A 25,252-nucleotide genomic window follows, 5' to 3' on the forward strand; every position below is an offset into this window, starting at 1 on the left:
TATTTCCAGACACTTACTAAATAAAAACATTTAATTCCTAAGGGCCTAACGTTCACGGCTGCTACTCATGTTGTTTTTGCGGAGTTGTATTGGGACCCTGGCCATATAAAGCAAGCAGAAGACCGAGCACATCGCATTGGGCAGAGCTGCTCGGTGCATATCCATTACCTTATTGCGAAGGGAACCCTGGACACTCTGATGTGGGGGATGCTCAACCGCAAGGTACAGTTCTCATTAAAAACAAAAAAGCGCTCTTCTTTTGTATGATTTGTTCTACCTCCTGTGGTCTACCTCATCTCTCCCTTCTATCTGTAACCACTTCTGTTACTACAGTGTATACTGAGATTATAATGGCGTTATTTTTTCTCCACAAGGTAGGCACTGTTGAACAAGATACTTACCTTCGGTAACGATATATCTGCAAGAGGCATATATTAGTTATAGAATCCTTAAATTAGAATTACCCCCAGGCATCAAACTTGATCTGGAGATTTTGTTTCTTAGCAGTACCCCTGCTCGTTAGTAGGTGGGGTAGGTCGACTCCGTGTTCGCCATCGTGATCGCCAGGATGACATCGCGGTGTCTACGTAGAAGCCGCCCCTGCGCGCTGACGTCCGTTCTTTTACACAACATTCCACGCCAGAAGCGCAGAGCCATGCAAGACACTGACCACTGGTGCACACAACTAGGGCCCTGAAAGGGAGTCCCTTACTCTAGAAGTCAGTTGCAGAATGGGGAGGATGGGTTGGGCGGTAAGGAATCTATAACTAATATGTCTCTTATATATCGTTACTGAAGGTAAGTAATTTTTTTATCTGAAATAGACTATTAGTTATAGATTCCTTACCTTAGAATAGATACCCTAGCAATACCAACCCGGAGGTGGGTCTGCGAACCAAGTTCACACCAGAAAGTCCTGGAGAACTGAACGGCCAAAGAAGCCGTCTCACTGGACTTGACTATTCAAACAGTAATGTTTAGTGAACGTGTGCAGAGATGCCCACATGGCTGCCTGGCAGATATCAGTGAGGGGGACTCCACGTCCCAAAGCAGTAGTGGCTGCAGTCGCCTTGGTGGAATGGGCACGCAGTCCTTCAGGAGGCTCCTTTTTCGCCAAGGAATAACAGATTTTAATGTAAAGAATGAACCATCGAGAGATGGTCTGTTTTTGCACGGCCGACCTTTCTTGGCGCCCACATAGGCAACAAAGAGTTGATTGTCCACCCGGATTTGTTTTGTGCGATCCAGATAAAATTATAACGCACGTTTTGGATCCAGACAGTGGAGCCTCTCCTCCTCCTTGGAAGGATGCGGGGGCGGGAAGAAGGTGGGCAAAGTGATGGTCTGTCCTATGTGGAAAGAGGTAACCACTTTGGGAAGAAAAGAAGGTCTAGTTCGAAGGACAATCTTGTCCGGAAGGACAGCAAGGAAAGGAGGTTTAGAAGACGGAGCCTGAAGCTCACTCATTCTGTGAGCAGAGGTGATGGCAACCAGAGAAGCAGTCTTTAAAGTCAAGAGTCTGAGAGGAAAATTATGTAGTGGCTTGAAAGGAGCACACATAAAGTAAGTCAAGACAAGATTCAAGTCCCACTGGGTCATTACGAAAGGAATAGGCGGAAAACGGTGAGTAGTGCCCCTAAGAAACCTATTTACAATAGGGGACTTGAAAAGAGAAGGCTGATCAGGAAGGCAAAGATGGCCTAAAGATAGCCTTTGAGAGTGCCCAGAGCAGAGCCCTGCTGGTCCAAAGAAAGAATGAAGAGGAGAAGGGCAGAAAGGTGATCCACAGCCTTTGCTATGCACCATGCCACTAATTTGTTCCATCTACAGGCGTATACCGTTTTGGTGGAGGGACGCCTTGCTGCCAAGATAAAGTTACAGACTTCAAGAGGAAGGTCGAAAGTTGGCAACTGTCGCCGCTCAATCTCCACGCAAGGAGGTGGAGGCTGGACAGGTTTGGGTATAGGAAGCCTTTAAGGCGGCCTTTAGGGGGGAAACTATTAGTTGTTCGGCTAGGTTAAGGAAGGAGGATATGGCAAAGGTGGATAAGCTTATGGATGATCTAGCAAAAGCGGAGAAGCTGCATAGTAAAGAAATAGGGAGGGGTTTGGATGGGCTGGAGAGTTTTAGAAGTATGGCGGTTATTAAAGCTGATTTGCAAAAACTGGTTACATAGAAGGTGGTGGGGGAGTACCAGGCATCAAAGGCGAAGCGGTATGAGACCGGGGAACAGGCGGGTAGGATTTTGGCATTACGCATTAGACAGGGTAGAACAAAGAGTGTTATCACGAGTATACAGGATGAGGGGAAGACTTACTCGGAGACTAAGGGCATACTAAAAGTTTTTAAAAAGTTTTATCAAAAATTGTATGATGATGAGAGCCATCAAACTCAACAGCAAGAGTTATACAGTTTAGAGAATAGTAACATAGGCCCCTTACTTGATGTAGCCCTAAGAGAGGAGTTGGAAAGGGATCTAACGATAACCGAGATTAAAGATGCCTTGCGAGAATTGGCAGCTGGGAAAGCTGTGGGCCCCGACGGAATTCCTTTGGAGGTGTAAAAAGTCTGGAGAATGAGTTACTGCCTATTCTGCTAGATCTTTTTAATGGCATTTTGTGCTCAGGCATTATCCCAGATTCCTGGAAGGAGACCAATATTATTATATTTCATAAAAAGGGCAAGCCCAAAGAGAAGCCAGGATCTTATCGGCCTATCTCACTTATTAATGCAGACACAAAATTATACTCCAAAATTTGGGCTAAAAGGCTGGGGAGGGTCATTGGTGGTCTTGTCTCCCCTTGGCAGCATGGGTTTGTGCCCGGGCGGGGCACCACGGACCATACTCGCCGGGCTATAGCTCTTTTTGATGCCCATGCTGCTGGGGGGAGGGAGATGGCCATGATCCTCCTCGACGCGGAGAAAGCATTTGATCGCGTAGTTTGGAACTTTTTATGGCGTATTCTTGCTGTAAGGGGCTTTGGCCCCAAGATCATCAAAGCTCTGCGAGCTATGTATTCAGACCCTGTGGCCAGGGTGTCGGTAATGGGTGAGAAGTCGGAGAAGATATTGATTAAAAGAGGAACGCGGCAGGGCTGCCCCTGCTCCCCAATACTATTGTCACTTTATATTGACCCCCTGATCCTAAGAATAATGGGCTGCCACCGGATTAGTCCCGTCATTTGTAATGGATATACAACTAAACTGCTAGCTTATGCAGATGATTTGGCGATTTTCACCAGTGATCCACATCTGGCAATGCCCGTATTAGTGGATCTGGCTAAGGAATTTGGTAGTAGGTCTGGGTATCTGCTTAATGAAGAGAAGACCCAGATCATCTGCACTAAGAATATTATTAAGTCAGACAATAGATATTTAGATTCAGCAGTCTATCTAGGGATTAGAGTTAACGCGGATGTCGATAAGATCATTACGGAAAATTATAGCCCTCTTATGGTTGCGATGGAAGCAGAGTTAAAAAGGCTGGATGTTCTACACCTTTCCCTGGTGGGAAGGATAAACGTACTTAAGATGACATTTTTTCCTAAGATTCTCTATTTGTTTCGAGCTATCCCTTTATTATTGGAGGAAAAAATTCTAAAAAAAACTGGAAGGCCTTTTTAATAGGTTCATTTGGCAATACGGGAAAACCAGACGCTCGTTGAATCTTATGTCACTCCCGTTTTATAGGGGTGGTATGGCTCTCCCAAACCTTTGGCTATATCATTTTTCTTGTTTACTGGCACATATGTCAATCCTCGTGATTCTAGCCTAGTAGCGGCCCAGGGAAGCAGTCAGGCCCCCCCTTCCATTTTTGAGCTCCTTTTTGGGAAAAATGCTATAGGGCTGCTCCTGAGGGAGGTTGATCAGAGATTTTATAAGAAGCCTAGATTGAAGATAGCGATTGGGTTATGGGGGACTTGGAAAGCAGTCCAAAAGTTGTTGGAAATCCCCAAGTATAACTCTTATCTCCTTCTTTGGAACTCTAATCTATTTCCGTTTCTGGGCATGAATATGATTAATCCTCTCTGGAGCGAAAATGGTATTAGATCTGTGGGCGATTTTCTGGAGGGCGAGGAATTCTTAAGTTTTGGAGCATTCCAGTCTAAATTCGGGATCTCTACTAACCATTGGTTTTTGTACGGACAGGTAGTAAAAACATTGAAGGCTTGTAGACCAAGAATCCTGACATCCACAAGTTTTCCTTTGCTGGACTATGTAGGGAACGGGGGTAATATATATAGTCATTTGCTGGAGGGAATACAGGATGATTTGGAGAAAGTAGAGTCCTCATTAGCACTCAAGACAGGTGATCCTGATGTGGACCTAGATCTTGCTCTAATGTTAAATAAGAAATTACTTCGCTCATCTAACCTGAGGGCTCAGCATTATAAAACACTATTTAATTTGTACTTTACGCCGGCAAAGCTTGCGGCTTGGGGTTTGGTGCTGAAGGACAACTGCCCTAGATGTGATAAAAGCCCAGCGGATTTAATACACATGTTTTATCAGTGTGAAAAGTTGTCTATTATTTTGAAAGAAATATCAATCTTCTTGGAGGGGCTTTTTAAATGCAGAATTAATATATCTTCCACATTGATGTTAATGGGAGTAGATAGGAGCATGAAATTATGTAACACTGCGGAAGCTTTGGTTTTCATTTGTATAGCTGTGCTTCGTATTATTATTTCTGCGGGTTGGAAGGATTCTTCTCCTCCCACATTTCAAATGTGGCTGGCAAGGCTGCTCGGGATACACAATATAGAATCATGTTTATTTGAATTAAAAAGCATCACAGTAAGGGATAAGGGGAGAGCCATCTGGGCTCCAATAACCAGCTGGAGAAATCTTTAGCAGCCATATATTGAATTGTTTCTGCATCTCTATTGTATAAGGCTCATTAAGGCATTAAGGCATTTGCAGGATAAATAAGTTTCACAGTTTTTTGCGGATTTCCTTTGTATATCTTCTGTAAACTCAATAAAAAATAAATAAATAAATAAATAAAAAGGAGCATCCCTCTTCTGTAAACTCAATAAAAAATAAATAAATAAAAAGGAGCATCCCCTGCTGCTGCGACAGAAGATCCTCCCGAAGAGGTAGTCTGATCGGAGGATCGATGGCCATGTTCAAGAGCTCAGGATACCAGACTCTTCATGCCCAGTCCGGAGCGACAAGAATGACTTGAGACCGGTCGCGCTTGATCTTCTTCAGCACTCTGGACAGAAGTGGTATAGGCGGAAAGGTGTATAGAAGACCGCAATTCCACTCGCGACCAAAATTGTTTACGAGCTAGTGTCGCCTTGGAAATTCCAATGCGCAGAACTGCTGACATTGTGCGTTCTCTTAGGTGGCGAACATATCTAACCAAGGCTCTCCCCACTGCTGAAAGGAACCTTGCACCACCTCTGAGTGATGACTCCATTCGTGATCCATCATGCAACCTGGAGGTGTTGAACCACCAGGAACATGCCCTGATGTTCCAGCCACTTCCAAAGGTAAAGAGCCTCTTGACATAGGGTCCACACCCTTCCCCCGTCTGTTGCAGTACCACATGGCGGTGGTGTTGTCTGTGAACACCTGCATTACTCTGCCTTTGACAAAAGGAAGGAATGCCTTCAGTGCAAGACTAATTGCCCAGAGCCCCAGAAGGTTGAAGTGGAGCCCGGAAACCGCCGGATACCAGAGGCCTCTGATCTCTGCCTCTCCCATGTGGCCTCCCCATCCCAGGAGGGATGCATCTGTCACGACTGTGAACTCTGGCTGGGGAAGGGAGAGGGATCTGCCATTGACCCATTCCTGCTCCGGTAGCCACCACTGCAATTGATGTGCAGTGCCCTCTGAGATCTGGACGAAATCGAAAGATTCCTCTGATGCTGCGCCCACTGGAACCTCAGGTTCCACTGCAGAGCCCGCATATGCCATGTGGCATGATCCACCAGCAGAATGCAGGAGGCCATAAGGCCCAGCAGCCTCGGGGTCATTCTCAACAGAATACGGGCTAGAGGCTGAAACATCAGTATCCTAGCCCGAAAATCCTGGACTTGCTGCTCGGGAGGATAAGCTCGAAACTTCGCTGTATCCAGAACTGCTCAGATGAAAAGGAGCTTCTGTAAGAGAATCAAGTGTGACTTCGGCACGTTGATAGTGAACCCCAGCAAGTGCAGGAGGTTGGCCGTAGTCTGGAGGTGGGAGACGACAGCCTGGGGCGAGCTCGCCTTCAACAGTCAGTCATCGAGATATGGGACGACTGGAACACCCATTCTGCGCAGATGAGCTGCGACCACCACCATCACTTTTGTGAACACCTGAGGGGCGCTGGTAAGGCCAAAGGCGGAGATAGGTGAACTAAAAATGCTTGTGGCCTACTATAAATCGTAGGTAACGCCTGTGGACTGGCAGGACGGGGATGTGGAAATAAGCATCCTGCAAGTCCAACGCTACCATCCAGTCTCCAGGCAGTCAGGACCTGAGCTAATGTCAACATTTTGAACTTCTCCTTCCGGAGGAAGTGGTTGACGTTCCTGAGATCCAAGATAGGACACAGGCCTTTGTCCTTGGGTACCAGGAAGTAGTGGGAATAACAACCATGAACTACTTCTGGCATAGGGACTCGCTCGATAGCTCTCTTGTCCAAGAGATCCGTAACTTCCTGATGGAGGAGGGCCAGATGATCCTCCGACATGCGATGGAGTGTTGGAGGCAGGGAGGGAGGGGTAGTCTCAAAGTGGAGGGAATAGCCCCTTCGGACTATCTTCAAAACCCACCTGTCCAACGTGTTGGTGTGCCAGTGGAGTAGGTGATGGCAGATCCTGCTGCCCACTGGCAACTGGTGGCCCTGAAAGGTCAGATTAGGAAGGTTTAGAGGCTGCTGCAGAGGGGGTACTGGTGGACTGGTACGCCCGCTGGCCCCCAGACACACGGCGCTGGGTCCTACGTCCCTGGCCACGCAGAGGGTGGGTGGCTTGCGCCCGCCTGTGGCCCTGTGTGGAACGAGGTGGGGCACCCCTTCCGTAGCCATAAAAGGGTGAAAGGAAGACTTAACGGGACGAGAGGTGGCAGCGAGGCCCAAGGAGCTGGACGAAGCTCTAGAGTCCTTGAAGCGCTTGAGCGCATTGCCGTCTTGTCGCCAAACAGGCAACGGCCATCAAAGGGCATGTCCAAAAGGGTCGAGTGGGCATCCCCGGAGAAGCCAGTGGACCTCAGCAAGGCGTAGCGCCTCAAGGCTACTGACGTAGAAATCGTTCTACCCAGCGAGTTGGTGGTATCCAGCTCACATCGAATGCTGATCTTTGCTGCATCTCCACCTTCTACGACCGCACGGGAGAGTACGCCCCGGACCTCCCCGGGCACTGTGGCAGCACTTGCGTAACCAAGAGACAAGCCGGGTTCACCAACCGCAGTCCTAAGCTGGCGGAAGAAAACATCTTCTTCCCAAGATGGTCCAGCTTCTTGGAGTCCCTATCTGGTGGAGCAGTAGGGAACATGCCTTTGGATGTTGAGGCTTGGACCACCAGCCTCTCTGGGGTAGGGTGTTTGGAGAGGAAAATACGGTCGCCCGGGGCTGGGCTGTGGCGTCGGGCTATCATCCTATCAACAGGTATGCAGGGGCTCCGAAGAGGCCACTGCCAGCTGAAGCACTTCAGTGAGGATGTAAGTCCTGACTGTCACCATAGGCCTCAGCCACCCTACGCAACACCACAGCTTAGCAGGCTCCCTCCTCTGTGGCCACGGTAGGGGGAGAAAACATACCAAGGTCCGGGGAGGTATCCAGACCTCTGGCCTCACCCAACTCCTCTCTCCAGTCCGGCTCTTCAAGCTGGTCTGCCAGAGGGTAAACAAACCCCTCCAAGTCCTCCACACCCTCCTCTGGCTGCCACTCATGGCAATAAGGAACGCAAGGGTAGAACAGTGGTACAAAAGTACCAGTCGGCGCCGGTCTTGCTCTGTGTCCAAGCTGAGGGGGAGGCGGAGGTTGACTCTGGCCGGGGGCACAACCCGGCGTCGGAGGTGGCAAATGCGTCCTCAGAGGAATTGGTGTTGAGGTCGGCCGGCAACAATCCAGGTCCAAGCCTGGATCCCTGGGGGCCAAATTGGTGCCAGGGAGGTGTTGTGAGGTCGACCGGCAACAATCCGGGTCCAAGCCTGGATCCCTGGGGGCCCTGCGGCACCGAGGCCTGAGCTGCCGGCATCAAACGCCTAGAGTCTCCAGCCGAGTCCTCGGGCCCGAATGCATGCCAGCGGAGTCGGGCTGCCCAAAGATGAAGTGGAGGGCTTCATTAAATACACAAAGCTGGGCAGGGGACACTCCAGCTCCCGGAAAGGGAGGGAGGCTCAGAGCCGTCCCAGTAGACTCCGCTGGCGAGCCGAAGGACTACGACCTTCAGCTTTCCGTCGGCCGACGGACAGGGAGAAGGCAAAAAGCGACAGTGCTTCTTTTCCTTCTTCTTGTGCTTCGACTTACCTGATGACGAAGACTTCGAGGAAGAATGATGGTGGTGCCTCTGCGACTGGTCCCGCGACCTCCCTCTCGACGGGGACCTCGAGTGCTGCACCGGCTGAGTGCCGGGCCTCCAGAAGCTTTCGGGACTGCTCCCGCAAAGAATTCGGGTTCATGGCCCGACAATTTGAGCACGACTTAGGGTCGTGGTCGCGCTCCAGGCACCATAGGCACACGAGGTGCGGGTCCGTGACCGACATTAACTTGTGACAGGAGTCACAAGGCTTGAAGCCGGTCAGACGATGGGACATCCCTACGTGCACCAGGAGTCAACAAAAGTCAAAAAAGTGTTAGTCAAAAAATGACTAAGGGTACCACTCTCTCTGGATCTGCGCTGGCTGGCGCAAAAAAAGAAAGAACTGTCGTCAGCGCGCAGGGTCGGCGTCTAAGTAGATACCGCAACATCATCACGACTACTACGATGAACACGGAGTCGACTGACGCCACCTACCGACGCGCAGTGGTACTGCTAAGAAAAAATTCTCCAGATCCAGTCTGACGCCCGGGGGTAATTCTAAGGTAAGGAATCTATAACTAATAGTCTCTTTCAGATATTGCGTATTCTAAATACTCAGTATTGACATCTGCTATCCATTCTCAAGTTTATCGTTTTGGCAGATTGGAATAATTCTCCCATGCTCCGTGGAGATCAGAAACCGTGACAGCTGTTCTGGTCACAAACATTCCAGAAGCAATTATTGTTTTGTTAGATTGACTCATTGCACAATTATTTTGTGCGAAGATGACCTGGTAACCTACTTCGTAGCTCAAAGGAATGGTGTGAACCGCTGATTAGGCAGTTAACTTTGGAAAATGATGTTACTGATGCTTGGCAAATATTACATTGTGGTAACAGGCGTAATTGTTTAGTGAATTTTAATAACAAAGAGATCAGCTTATGATTAAGTATGCTAAGTATGCTAAGTATTGCATATCCGTCTTTCACAGACTACAAAAATGAATTGGAGAGCCAATAACAATTCAAAAATATGCACAGCAAGAAATGCATCCTGTTTTCCATATCTGTTCAAGGCAATTCCTAGCAAAACTTGCCTACCTTTTAAAATGTATGGCCATCTGATGCTGGCTGTGAAAATTCCTTTCCTTTCTATCATAAGCTTTCATGGATTGATTTCTATTAGTTTGTACTAAGGAGGTAGACCTGAACACAGTGTCTTGCTTCGCCTTTCAGATAATACAGAGTTCCACAAATACTCCCACACAGTGGCTCAAACACGGCGAAGCAGGAGACATAAAACACACCACCACCTAGAAAAGGGTTTCACTTTACAAAATGCAAAGACTCTTTTTCGAATAAGACTTGGTGTTTTATTTATGCAATACTCTTTAACAGAAAGGCTTTCCCAGATATCAAATGAATATCATTCAAATGTATATAGATATATATTTATATGCAAACAGTAATAACACACTTGGTAAATTCAACAGTTAAATGCATGGATAATAATATTAAATACAAGCAGCAAATAATATGAGATAAAACTCAAGAAAATAATACTGGACATCCTGCAAGAGATCAGAAAGATATATGTACACTAAATACATCAAATGATTACTTTGGATGTGCACCTTGACTCACTCACACATCACAAAGAAAACACCTCCAATGATCAAAGCCAATGGCCACACATCACAAAGGCAATCATCAAAACTCAACACTTCACCTGGTGGAAACACTGCATCTTAGCCCACTCCAGACCGGGGGATTTAACAGCCGGGGATAAGAGCCTTAGCAACCAAGGTTCCGCTGTACCGAAGTTGACGCGTCCATCCCCATTCGGATTACAAAATCCTGTTTTTTAAGTCAGCAACCGGCAGCTTTATAATCTCGAAACACACTAGAAGGTTTGAGAGTCTTTCCCTCTGCGCCAAGGAAACTTACTGGAACTGGCCAGTTTCCAGGCAAGTTCCCATGTTCCCTTTACATTCTCACATGTTCCAGCGTTTATTTTGACAAAGCTTACGAAAGCCTTCCAGGCTACATTAAACCATGTCTCACAAAACAAATCTTGAACGTGATTAACCCAAGAAACTTACAAACACCCTGGGGGACTGTCTGTGCGCACAGAAAGGCTCAAGCAAGGCAGAGTCAGAATTTAGGATGACATGAGGCCATGTCAAAGCCAATAGTATGAACTTCATAATACTTCCCAATGTACAACACAATGCACATTTGTACCCTACTGCCTATAGCATCACATACTTCATCTCTCAATGTACAACACAATGCATATTTGTGCACCACTGCTCATAACACTGCACTTATGGACCAAAAGGTTCATTCTCTCTCTCTCTTTCTCTCTCTTTCTCTCTCTCTCTTCTCTCTCTCTTCCTGTCCTGTCCTGTCCTTGTTAAGGCTGCTCTACTGTGACACACACAAGATGATGGACGGAATTTTGCACATTAGCAAAACATTCACCCCCAGTCACAGATCTGGGTAAAATCCATCGTTATTTTGCTCACCACGCCCGCCCAGGTCAGACATGGCCATATGCAAATCAGTCTTGACCCTGTGCCTCATGGGAACAGTCCAAGATGTCTTCCCTGGACCGGAATCAAGCATCCTAGGACCATTTTCGGGGTTTCACCCCTCTTCAGCCAGGATAGCTTCACTCCAGTGGCGTAGTGAGCACGGGACCCACGTCTGGGCATACCCTTCCCACATAGGGCGAAGAGCAAAACACACAAGATGATGGACGGAATGTTGCACATTGGCAAAACATTCACCCCCAGTCACAGATCTGGGTTAAATCCATTGTTATTTTGCTAACCACGCCACCCCAGTTCAAACATGGCCATATGCAAATCATTCTTGACCCTGTGCCAGCTTGAATCCATGCCACTGGAATCAAGCTATCCTGGCTGTAGAGGGGTGAAACCCCGAAACCGGTCCTAGGATGCTTGTTTCCAGTCCAGGGAGGACCTGGCCTGGCAGTTCGGGCTGGACTATTCCCATAGGGCACAGGGTCAAGACTTATTTGCATATGGCTGGGTCCAAACTGGAATGGCAAGGTGAGCAAAAAAACGATGGATTTAGGCCCTGATCTCTGTACTGGGGTGAATGTATGACATTGTTCTGCATTCTGTCCATCAATAGTTCTTTTTACATTTGTCACCCCAAGTGGGACGGGTATGCTCAGACGTGAGTCCCGTCCTCTCCATGCCACTGGAATCAAGCTATCCTGGCTGAAGAGGGGTGAAACTCCAAAACCGGTCCTAGGATGCTTGTTTCCAATCCAGGGAGGACCTGGCCTGGCAGTTCGGGCTGGACTGTTCCCATAGGGCACAGGGTCAAGACTGATTTGCATATGGCTGGGTCCAAACTGGAATGGCATGGTGAGCAAAAAAACGATGGATTTAGGCCCAGATCTCTGTACTGGGGTGAATGTAGGATATTGTTCTGCATTCTGTCCATCAATAGTTCTTTTTGCGTTCTCCTGTGACAGCTCCCACTTCAAGACTACAAGAAGAAATCTTCAAGAGAAACAAGGCATATGCAGGACAACCTACATAAGGTCTAGGGTCAAAAGACGATTAAAATAATGGTAGTCAAAGGTCACCACATGGTGTCAGACCATCAGAGTGCCTCTAGCACTACACAGAGTCCTTGCACTCCTTGACTAGCACAAGCTCTAATCCCAAAATGCCTTCAAGTACCTAGGTATTGAAGTGGATGACCAATGGTCAGACCACCCTCTCTCAAACATAAATGGTTAGGGAACATACACCAAAATCTGATGATGTTCCTAAGCAACATGCAGTTAAGGCTTTTAAACCCCTGAGACCTGTTGACTCTGCAAGAAAGAAATAAGCGGTACATTCATTTTTAAATCTCTCCTACAGACAACTTTAATTGTCTGGCAAGAGCTATGCCCATCAAACACCGCACTATACAAAATACCACATACACACACAAAAAGAGCTTTTGAATAGCACCTTCTCGACATTGACTACTGTGGTTCAGCTGGCTTTAGCTAAGTGGACTGTTCTTCAGCGTTGGTACCATCCCATGCTATTTAATTTATAGAGACACCATAAAATAATCTCTTAAAATTAATGAAATAGCCCCCGACCCAAGTGTTTCGGCTTCTAATGCACTTTTTTTGCCAACTCCTAATTCCCCCCCACCCACCCAGCTCCTCCATTTCCTTAGAATGTCTTGTTTTTTCGAGAGCCGGAATGCTTCAAGCACTTGTGGAGCACTCCCCTCTAGGTTTGAACTTCTGCAATGTTTTTCTTTTTTTACTTGCTAGTGCATAGTTAGGACTCAGGTGCTATCAGGGTGGCCATCATGCATTAATTAACAAGAAAATCAAAGGTGTCCATGGTGTGCCAGCATGCGTTGCTATATATGTGTCACGACGCACCGGAAGGGTAAAGTAAAAAATAAACATTAGGTCAGCATTTGCCTTTTAAAGGTGAGCCATATTGGCTTTGCAGGAGCTTGTTTAAATTATCAGCATTTAATATGAGTGACATTTATCATTTTGCAATATTCTGGATACATTTAATTAGTAAATTCGGATATTAATTCAGAGACAGGCAAAACAACAAGAACATTTAATCCCATTTCTTTTGAAATCTAGTACCTTAATAACATTTGTTTTGGTACAAAAACGGCAGGTAAAAAATAGCAGGATCCGACTACTAACCATAAATTCAACTAAAAGAGTAATGCCTTTTAGAAACCATATATTTTGTAAAACTCTGTCTGTATTGCAAGCAATAAATTAACTTCTTAAAATAAAGCACAGGACCAGTTCCATAAGTAACATATTGTTGTAATTCAAAAGAAATCCAGACTCCAACGCAGGTAAATCCAAGTACCTTTATTCTGATCATCCACTCTCCATCTCACAGAACTTGTACTCCAACATTCTAACATGAACTCCCATGGAGGGAACCAAGTGCTAGGAAAGGGGGGGGGGGGACAAACCATTAACGGAAACCACATTAAAGTAAGATTACAACACATCACCCTATGTAGGGGAAATTTAACAGACTCATTAATTTCAAGATATGTTCACAATTCTATCCTTACTCCATGTCTGTCCGTTTTCCAGGCGGACTACATTCCTGCCCGTCTTATCCACCCGAAGGGGAGCACCATACTTACTCGACCCTGGTTGCACATGAGTAGGTTTCTTGACAACCACAGGAGTGTATATTATAAAGTCTACATTTTTGACACCATGTTTCACATCATACCAAGACTTGTATTTCTGTTGATGTAAATCTACTTTCTCTTTGCTCTGGTTTAGATCAGGCAATACACTCTTCCCACCTCCCAACCATCTAGGATTCATTTTGGTACTATGCTCCTTCATTCTCAGGAACACGAAAGGAGATACTCCAGTAACAACATTGGGAGTGGTGTGATATGCCCATATACATTCTCTCGGGGACACTTCGACATTGAATCCATTTGTGATGGCTAGTTGAATGTGTTCTTTCACCATACGATTCACCCTTTCAACTAAGCCATTAGCTTTCGGACAATAGAGTGCAGTCTTTTTATGCCTTATGTTAAGTTCTTCCAAGAATTCTCTCATTGTCTCAGAAACAAACTGCACCCCATTGTCTGTTACAAGTGTAGAAGGAATACCTTCATAGAAAAAAATGTTCTTCAAAAAGGAGAAGAGATTGTTTGTTGTGGTAGATGATGTAAATTTGAAATTAACCCAATGGTAGGTGTAATCAACAAGAACGAACATGAACCTCTTCTGCGGACCCAGAACCTCCATGGGACTAATGATATCCATAGCCAGTTTGGTCCATGGAATCATCGGAACATTGACCGGAGCCAAAGGAACTTTGTGGTGAACTTTACTTTTGTCACTTTTAGCACAGCTGACGCATTCTTTAACTTTTAACTCAATCCATTTTTGGAAACCAAAAGCAGCTTCTAACCTTGATTTTAGTGAGGCTCCTGCCCAAATGCCCTTCTAGGGCTAGATCAATTATCTTATTCCTCAAGCACATGGGTGGAATGATTTTATCACCACGATTTATACGACCAGACATGAGGAACAATTTTAGTCTCACCTCCCAAAAGTCTTTAATTATGTCGGGGACTTCCGAAATCTTTTCTGGCCATCCTTTGATGATGATTTCTTTTAGTGTCTCCATGGCTTTATCTTCTTTCATGCCCTTGTCCCATTCATCATTTGTTAGTGAGGGTAGATGCATGGAAAAAATGGGGACATCTAACGATTCCTCGCTATGGTTGCCCTTGAGGGGTGATCTGGATAAATAGTCAGCGATCACATTTTCTGGACCTGGAAATACTCTACTTTAAAGCAGAAATTTTCCAGACCCAGAACCCATTTACTTATCCGGGGAGACATATTTTGAGCATGTTTAGATGAAAACATGAAAGTTAATGGTTTGTGGTCTGTGTGTATAACAAATTTTGTACCCCACAAGAAAAATGTTAAATGGTGCACAGCCCAAAAGCAGGCCAACGCCTCCCTTTCAATAACTGAGTAGTTGCGTTCTGATGAGCTAAGGGTCCGGGATGCAAATGCTATGACAATTTCTTCCCCATCCCCTTTCTGAGAAAGCATTGCTCCTAGCCCTTTACTTGATGCAGCCGTAGTTAATACAGTTTTTTTCTTTGGATCAAACGTACCAAGGGCTGGAGAATCGAAAATGCCATGTTTTATCGTTTCAACAATTTCACTGTTTTTTTTTTCCATTCAAACACAGTGTTCTTCTTGAGAAGCTTACGTAAGCCATCACATAGATCCGCAAAATTTCTTACAAACTTGGACATATATTCCACTAATCCAAGAAAAGATTTTAGTTCCTCTTTGTTCGATGGGTGCGGAGCATCCTTGACTGCTTGGATTAAGCTGTACTTGGGCCTAAAACCCTCCTTGGATATGGTATGCCCCAAATAGTCAACTGACGTGACTTTAATCTTGCATTTATCAAGTTGAACTGTTAACCCTGCATCTGAGAGTTTTGTGACACACCGTGTTGAGGGTAACATCATGTTCTTCCTCCGTCGCCCCATACATAAGTATGTCGTCCTGGAAACAGAGGGTATTTTTGACACCCTTAAGGACATTTTGCATTATTTTCTGAAAAATGGAAGCTGCTGGGGCGAGACCAAACGGCATTCTTACAAACATATAGACCCCAAAAGGTGAAGTAAATGCCGTCAAAGGTCTTGACTCGGGGTGTAGTTCAACCTGATGATAGGCCATGGATAAATCAATAACAGAAAAAAAACATGCCTTGCCCATGGTACTCAACATCTCATTTATATTGGGGAGAGGAAACCTCTCTACCCAAATGTTTTCATTTAATGAGCAGAGGTCCACACAGAGACGAATACCATGTCCATTCCCCTTAGATGCAAGAACTAATGGCGCAAGCCCTTCTGTAGCTTCAATGGGTTGGATGACCCCGATTCTACACAACTTATCCAACTCCACTTTGAGCGTTTCTCTAAGGCGAAGAGGTACAGGGCGTGTTTTGTGCACCACGGGCTTGGCACCTTGCCTGACTTTGATTTTGTGTTGAAAATCTCGTAATTTACCCAGTTTATCAGTGAAAAGATTCGGGGATGCATCCTGCAGGTGCTTGTTACTGTTTGGAATATCAACTAGAATGACCTGGTTCTTATCATTGGGATCCAAAATGATCCCCAGTTCTTTCTGGTGTTGCCATCCTAGAAGATTAGCCCCACATTCTACTATGTACACCTTACCCACCATGGACCTTCCTTTAAAGTCTATATGACTGCTTATCATGCCATCAAGAGGAATGGGATCTCTCGTGTAACCCTCTGGTGAAATATCAGGAGTACTTAACATTATTTTGCAACACCCTAGAGACTCCTCAAAGTCTTTGTTATTTATCAACGTGAATGGTGAACATGAATCAGCATAAACTTCTAATGGTTTACTATCAAATAAGACAACACACCTGGGATAGTTCGGTTTAGAACATGCATCACTATCTTTCACTTGAAACACAAATTTAGCCTGTGGTTCTTCAAGAGTATTGATCGCATTGACTGAATTACTCGCGCCATCTCTACACACCCTTGCTAGGTGCCCTCTCCTGTTACAATTTTTACATAAAACGCTTCGTGCTGTACACAAAGGGATGTTTGCGAGGTGGTTGCTGCTACCGCATCTAAAACATTTTAAACCATGCCCCTCCTTGGTAGGTTTTGAGGTTGGTACATCTTTATTGCCCCATTTGTCAGCTATTTTCAGTACCTCACTGTTATTGGCTTCTACTTGTACTGAGGCCACTACTACTTCTTTAACCTTCATTTCTTTTACACACTTAGCAGTATGTTCAATTGACTGTGCAATCGAAATGGCATCTCTAAGAGAAGGGTTTTTAGCAAGTAGTTTTTCTTGAACCCTGCTGTTGTTTGTGCATCTGACAAGTTGATCTCGTATGAGAGTCATTTAGATCCCCGAATTCACATAACTGAGTGAGTCCTATTAAGGCTGCAATATAGTTATTAATAGATTCATTCTTCCCTTGTACTCTGCTAAATAATTTATGGCGTTACAGAACCACATTTACTTTGTCTCCAAAGTGTGTCTCTAATTTTATAAGAGTAATATCATATACATCATAATCATCTTCATTATCTACTTCAGGTTCAGGTAGAGTTTCGTACACCTTACGTCCATGCACACCTAAGTTATGCAGCAATATATGTTTCCGCAATGCTGAGAATTTCTCACCCCCCATAGCGATCAGGTAAGATTCAAATAATTTAGTCCAATCTTTCCAGTGGATCTCTGGATCACCACACTCATTCAGAAAGGACAGTGGTTGGCTAATACCTGGAGTGCCCATGGTGAGAAGTGAAAATACTCTAAGTACAGTATGTTTGAATTTGCTGCTGAAGTAGGAAGCACGAAAGAGAGAATTACAGGGTTGTCACTGGCACAGAAAGATGAGGGACAAGGAAATTAGGTGACCCAAAACATTAATAAGGTTGACTGGACCCCAAGCAGATTTATGGAAGAATTTAAGCCGGCTGGAAGCACGTGAACATGCCCCAATTTATGTACTAGAAGAGAAACACCAGCAGTACGGGACCCCCAAAAGAAGATGTAAAAACCTACTTGAAGGCAGACGTCCACATACATTAAACCCAAGTAACAATGAGGCGCCGGGAAGGAGAGTTCACCTTGGGCGGGTCTCCTGCCCCAGGAGCACTGAAAAGCAGCAATGCCCGGCTGCAAATGAACTAGTGCAAGGATATATTGAGGAGAGCCTGTGAAGAGTGGCCCTCTAGAGGATGGAGTGCCGGGATGCCGACGCAGGAAGAAGGTCACTTAAGAGGAGAAACTTGGGAAAAGACGGCCCACAGCGGTTGGAGCGCCGGGCCTCCGACGGCAGGAAGGAAGTCACCACTGAGGAGAAGCTTGGGGAAGCACGGCCCTCTAGCGGTTGGAGCGCCGGGCCTCCGACGGCAGGAAAGAAGTCACAGGCGTCCGGTAGAGAAGGCAGCGGTTAAGCCCGAAACCCGGGCTGAAGACGTCTCCGCTTGAAAGATCGAGTGGTGGTCCTGTCACTGGTGCAAGGATTAGGCTGACCCCAGGAAGTCACCAACGTTGAGCCCATGAGCCCGGGCTGAGGAAGATCTCCGATTAAAAGATGGCGAGACAGGCACCTGCAGACGTAGGGACGCTTGAATCTGCAAGGCTGCCCCGCAGCAGGGACTCCACACTTGCCACAATAGTCGGTCACAGGGATAATACGAAATAACAGACAGGTTGCAGGACTCCAATGTCCAGCACCACACGCAGAGAAGAGAGGAATCTTCTCCAAGGCGGACCACACTAGCGGCGAAAAAGCACAGTCAGAGGACGACACAGGTTCTCAACCAGAGGAAACCGTGAACGTTATTGACTGCCCCAACAAGGTAATGACAGCGACAATCCTCAAAACTCAGTGGCGCAGCTGAGATACGAAGAAGTAGAGTGTTGGACCTAAAGACCTATGGTAGGTTGGCTCAGGTGGAAAGGCCTCATTCCAGGTAACATGTCGTGCTTGCATCACACTCCCCTCAGCACTTCAGCATACCACCACTGAAAACGACACTACACCATGGAGTTAGAAAATAGTTAGATAAGCTTTATCTTATCCTTTTATCATGTTTTTCTTTTCTTTCAGGGGAAAACAATCGGTTTTCTTTTACATCACATATGGGTCAAAACTTTTCAGTGTGTTTAAATTGGCAATGCTAAAATACCTTAGATCTGGTATGAGTTCACGCGCGCCACCTGGTGGTCAAACACAAAACAGCAAATTTTTATAGTGCGTTAAATAAAATAGAATCATTAAATATAGCACTGCAAATAGCCATTTCTTAGCACTTTAAATAGTCATTAAATATAGCGCTGCACATAGCCATTTCTTAGCACTTTAAATAGAGTCATTAAATATAGCGCTGCACATAGCCGTTTCTTAGCACTTTAAATAGAGTCATTAAATATAGCGCTGCACATAGCCGTTTCTTAGCACTTTAAATAGAGTCATTAATATCATTGAGGCGCCATACGATTTCCTTTGGAGCTTTAGACATTCCCAGTGAACACAGCGCTTCAATTATGGCTTTTAATCAGGGGGTCCAAGCGCTGATCATTGAACCTGATACCTCCCTGAGGGACTCGTCTTATCCGGGGAGGCGGTTACTTTCAATTCTGAGGAGTCAACGTTTAGTATTTCATTAGGCACAAGTTCAGGGGGCCATGGATCGGCCAATTTCCCACTCCAGGGTAGTTGCAGGGCCAAGCGGGCCCAACGATCGAATTCCCAGGAGGAGGGGCATGCACTGGGCCTCTCCCAGGCCTCCCGCCCTCCTCCCCGGGGTTTACCTCAAGCTTCGGCCTTACCGGCCCTTGCGAAGATCCTCGGCCAGACGGGGACCACGATCCTCAGTGCCCCCTCCGCCAGCCGTGCAGGTTTCCCGGCGAGGTCCGGGTCGATCGCGCCTCTCGAGGCCTCCCATTGTCGATGCACCGCAGCCAGGGCGCGCCCGCAGCCGCCAATGACAGTGCGGCCCGCGGGGGCGCAGCCCAGTCAGCGAGTGGTGAAGCGGCGGGGGCGGCGTTTGGCAGTCCGCCCCCGTCAGGTGACGGGAGCCACTGGCTAAGGGCCTACGCGGCCTCGACTAGATCGCTCGGCCTAACGAGGCCTTCCCTGAACTCTGGCAGCCTCCTCAGCCCTGGGGGCCGCGTAAACTCGGCTGTGACGTCAGCGACGGGGCCCCGGGCTTCTCCGCGGGCCCCAGCGATAGCAGGGGCAATCTTTCTGGCCCCCAGGCCACAGTGGTGAGTTCTTTCAGGACCCCCTCAACGGGGGGTGTGGAAATTAAGGGTAGGCCTACAATTTGAGGGGTGATGATCAGTTTGGCACCCAGCGCCCCCTACTCTCACAGGTACACCCCAGCTCGGGGCAGGCAGGCTGGGAAGCGGCAAGCCACACGCCAGGGGCAGACCAAGATAGGGGGGTTCCAGGCAAAGTCAGGGCAATGGTGGACGGTCACTCTCTTTCCCCGTTCTCTTCAGGAGTCCTGGCCAGGCGGGGAGCACAAGACGGTTAACATGATCCCAGGGTCAGAGGCTAAAGGCAGGGCTAGGTCACAAGGTAGGGGGTAGTGTCAACCGAAGGGGGGAGAAAAAGCAGGCCCTAAGAACAGTCAGTTCCCCCCCTCCTGCGCTCCTACCTCCCCACTCAGGTGCCTTACTCCTGACTACATTACGTCACACAAAATGGCCGTCGCCCCTCACCTCTATATATAGCCTGGGCCCTAACTGTCCAGAATGGTCCAGAAGGTTCTGGAACTCCTCATGCCAGCCTACGGCCCAGGTTCTGAGGTGACAGTTTAGGCCACCATTTTGTGGAGGAGCTCTCTCTCTCCCTCCATTTTAGGGAAGCACCTTGCGCCACACCATCAATTAGTGATAATGTGGGACCCAGAACCTCTAAGTCAACACCAAAAAAAACTAGTGGACAGAAAAATTAGAGGGTAAAGGAAGAAAAATGAGGAGGGGACAGCCAAAGGACTGGCAGGTCTAACATAGAGAACACTGGATATCTTGGTATGCCTTGAAATAGAGTAATTCGTGGCTTGACAGCACACAACAACACACGTAATACTTCAGCGAGACTTCCAGAGAGTTATGGAATACATATGAAGACAAGGATACGATGGGTACTGTCTTACTTCCGCTGAGCTGCCATAAGTGCCAAGAGAAGAACTACAAGCTTGAGCAGGCACTCCACAAACCCCACATTAAAACAGCAAAACTCCGAATGTCCCAGCGTAGGGTATCTCACAGAGAGTTCAGTACCAGGAGAGAGTAAACAAAGGGGAGATGATCAGCTGCCCCCTTCGCAGCTTGTCGCCAATGTTGTAATTCAAACGAAATCCAGACTCCAACGCAGGTAAATCCAAGTACCTTTATTCAGATCATCCACTCTCCATCTCACAGTCTCACAGAACTTGTACTCCAACATTCTAACATGAACTCCCATGGAGGGAACCAAGTGCTAGGAAAGGAGGAGGGGGGGGCGGAACAAACCATTAACGGAAACCACATTACAGTAAGATTACAACACATATATTGGTAGAACACAGTCTCAACTTGATCCAATCAATGGCATTTAGTAATGGGGTGACCACCATATTGGTAACCCTGCATACTTCCTTAAGTAATATTCACACGTAAATTAAATAATTTAACTTGTCCATTCAAAATAACTCAACATCTATAATGCATCATGACTGGACAGACATTTCACCCCACTACTCCAAAGCTGGACATGTTGAGAATAAATGTACTAGGCTGGCAAATAATCAGAATTTTCTCAACTATGTCTGCTTATTCACGTTTTGAACCCAATTCTATATTCCCTAGAAATGCACATCACATACAGAATGAATTTATCTTGTGAGCAAATACTAATATTAAATAATCAATCTTGAATAAATATGAAGACTCTTTGAGTAAATCACATGTTATTTACAACAACATGTACTGATTTGAAGTTTTATAAATAAGTTGAATATTATAACATGATTTCTGAAAGGATCACAGGACATTGAGCAGTAGGAGGAATGTGACAAGTTGAGGGTCTATGCACACCACTAAAGACTCCTACTCATAGTCACGTGATAATATTTCATGTATTAATGGTTAGAGGTCCAGCAACTTTTTTATTATTCTCTCTCAATGAGCTATGTGTTTCCTGTATGATTTGAACACTGCCCCTGCACAATCCTATGATGGATTATGTGATGTAGTTTCAGTGGCAGACATCACGAAAGCCTCATTCTCTAAAAACTCACAAGCCTAGCATTTTTACCATAAATTCTAGCCCCTTCATCAGTGTTTTCAAAGTTACTGACATGGGTGATACGCGTAATGGCCTTCATATCTAGCACAAATTCACATAGCCACCATAACTATTATATTATTTTTCATTAACTGAAGTAGTTCCACAAAATATCTGAATAATTTCATTGGCAAAATATTCGGTGTCTGCTTTCCCACTTCCGAGCAGACCAAAGCAAACGATCAGACTGTTTACATTTATTGTTTTAAATTTTCAGTGCCGTTTTCCCCAATCAGACTACCTTGGTTGCTTTTTGTATCAAATGTTTTTATTCGTTTTACAAGAACACAACTGCAATCACGTCAGCATACAAAGGCCAGGCAAATGCAATAGCAGGAAAATAAAAGGCACCTGGCCATATCATCTACATGGATGGGTGTGAAAGCTGGGAGTGGATGGTTGTGAAAGCTGGGAGTGAATGGATTGAAAATAGAGGTGTAAAAGTGGTCTAAGAATCCTACTGAGGGCGTTGGTAGCAATAGAACAGGTCTTTGGTTGATCAAACGAGTGCTTGATGTGCTCTGTATTAGCATGTTGTAAGTGAGGTCCTGACTGAGAGAAAATGATGTAGCTGTTAAGAGGCAACCTCAGTGTGGAATGTAGGGACCCAGACGGCGTAGAGATCATGGATGTGTTTACTTGGAGCAGTGCAGGTGGATGTGGAGAAGTTGGTGGGGGGGGGGGCAATTGTAGCTGTCCGGTGGACATCCTGATCCCGGCAGGTTATTCAAAAAGTCGCAGTCTGCGGATTCATTGAGGAGTGAAGTACTGGTATTCTAGCCTAGACATGTCGTCCATCAGAGGTTGCCACATATGAGGAAATGTTTGTTTTGATAATGCTAAAGCTTATGTGATCTGTTCCATGGCGAGTACCTGCCACATCTTTTGGAACTACTGTGTGGGGTCCTCCTTCTTCCAAAAGAGAGCTATTAGTTGCTTGCTTATCTCCCTCATATACCTGATAAGTATCCTGTCGGATCCTCATGGTTGATGGTGACATGCCTAAGAGCCCTCTGCATGGGACAGCCTGGGTAGAATAACCCAGGGTTCCCCAAATATAGCCCAGTATCTTCTTCCAAAACATCTGGATTATTATGCATGACCACTATATGTTTAGGAATGTTGCTTCTTCCAACCTGCATCGCCAGCATAGTGTTAATGCTGTGAACAGATCGTTTAAGCGTGTCTGAGTGAAATGCCATTGGTATATAACTTTATAGGCCGATTTTGTCTGGGGGATACTGCGTAGAGCCTTGGACATGTCATGCCGGAGTCATTCACAATCTTTGGGCGGTATGTCCTTAGGCACGTCTTATTCCCATCGGGATTGATAGGTGTGTGAAGGCATGGGTTTGGAGTCCTGCAGGACTTGGAATGTCTTGGAAAATCGACCTCTTGTTGCCGAAGTAAGTGCACACTAGATTCTCGAAGGGTGGAAGGGTTTTATTGACGGCAGGGGAGCTGGATGAGTGCAAAGCCCAATGTCATAGCTGGAAGTATTGGAGTTTGGATTTCTCTGTGATGTGAAAGTGGTGTTTCCATTGCTCAAATGATTTAATGGAGTCTCCTTTGAAAGAGAAGTTTTAGGGTCCTACATTCTCCTCGAGTCCAGTCTGGGAAAGTCTTGGGGTTCAGGGCTGTGGGAAGTCAGAGTTTCTTGCTGTCTGTGTGTTCGGGTGCAGGAAGGTGATGAGACTGCTCTTAACCAAATGATGATCCCATATTTCAATGACTGTTTTTGTGGACGTAGCTTTGTAAGTGCTTTCAGTCTAGTCTGATGTCTGAGCCGTGCGAGGTCCCACAGTGGGCCACAGCGTGGTACATGTGAAGCCAGTGTTTCTCACTCACCTTCACCACACACTTCAAAGCGTATCGCAGATGGGGCGCCCAGTAGAGGTCTAGGAAGTTCAGATAGGCCATTCCCCCGCTATCTCCTGGAAGCATTAGACGTTTGTTCAATATGCAAGGTTGCTCTCCGTTCCATATGAACAAGCATACATGTGTTTGGAGTTGGGAGATATCTGTCGTGGGAATGGGTGTGGAGAGGGACTGGAAAAGGTAAAGGAGTCTGGGGAGGATGTTCATCTTAATGACGTTGATGTGACCCAGCCACGATAGATGTAATGGGCGCCGTCTCCGAAGGTGTTCCAAAATGGCTTTACAATAGTCTACCCAATTTACCCTCGACCATCCCTCCAACAGGGCGATGATGCAAAGGCCCAGATACCGGCTCGAGGTGCTAGCCCATTGAAAAGGAATGTGCATTTGGAAGGGTGATGTATCCTATTCATCTATTGTGAGGTTGAAGGTATTATATTTGTCTTTGTTTATTTTGAAGCTGGAAACAAGTTCAGACTGGTCGAGCATGCAGACTAACGCTGGTAGGGGTCCAAATGGTAACTTAGTGTGAGAAGGATATCATCCGCGAAGAGATTGTTTTTATGTGCTACCAGCCCCTGAATGTAATGCCTGTAATTGCATTTTTTTGTCTGATTTTCATTGCTAGGGCCTCTACCACTAGGGCAAACAGGAGTAGGGAGAGTCACAGCCCTGTCTTGTATCCCTGACAAGTTTAATTGGTGTGGTACATTGTCCATTGACCATTATCACTGTTGTGGAGGTAGCATAGGCCGCCATCATTTTATGTCTCATCTTGGGCCCTAGCTAAATCTTTTTTAGGACTGCTTCTAGGAAGGCCCAGTTCACCCAGCTGAATGCTTTATTGGCTTTCAGGTAAATTAGTAGCACTGGTATATCTTGTTTGTGCACGTTTTCTACCAAGTGAGCAAAGCGCCTGACATTGTCTGCTCCTTGTCTATTGCTGCTGAAGCCCACCGGATTTGGTTTTATCAACCCCTGGAGGAAGACTTCCCATCGCAAAACACTAATATTTTAGTGCATAGTTTTGCGTCCATATTTAGGAGTGCCGTTGGGTGGCATGACGTGCAATTTTTTGGCTCTTTCCCGGGTTTCGGTGTGTGTGTGAACTCTTCTTTACACATGTTAGGCTAAGGATAGTGTTCTGGTAGAAGTAATTGAATAGAGAGAAAGTGGTCTTTCAGAACAGGGAGGAAGATTTAATAGAATTCGGGTCAAAGACCATCTTGGCAAGGGGAATTCCTGGCTGGGAGTTGTTTGAGTGCCTAGCGAAGTTCAGAGATTTCAATGGGTGCTTTTAAGCTTTCCCTGTGGTGGGGATCTATGGGTCGCCATTTGCAGTCCTGTAAGTAGGTGTGTATGTCAGTGGAGTTTTTGGCTTCCTGTTTACTTAGGGTCTGGTAGAAGGTGTAAAATACGGCTGCATCTCTGATTCCCCCTTCGTTGAAGCGCCATTAGGTGTGCGAT

At 46.1% G+C, this 25,252-nt stretch overlaps 1 protein-coding gene across 3 annotated transcripts in view; it reads left to right on the forward strand.

Moving 5' to 3' along the window:
- Positions 1-25,252, forward strand: part of ZRANB3 (zinc finger RANBP2-type containing 3) — a 615,617-nt gene that overhangs the window by 448,307 nt on the left and 142,058 nt on the right. For all 3 annotated transcript variants that reach the window (XM_085645762.1, XM_085645761.1, XM_085645763.1), the window contains one exon: positions 43-222. In XM_085645762.1, coding sequence (XP_085501888.1) covers positions 43-222 — 180 coding nt within the window. The remainder of the gene's footprint in view (positions 1-42; positions 223-25,252) is intronic.

Source organism: Triturus cristatus, chromosome 3_1 (genome assembly GCF_964204655.1).
Source record: "Triturus cristatus chromosome 3_1, aTriCri1.1, whole genome shotgun sequence".
Classification (NCBI taxonomy): Eukaryota; Metazoa; Chordata; class Amphibia; order Caudata; family Salamandridae; genus Triturus; species Triturus cristatus.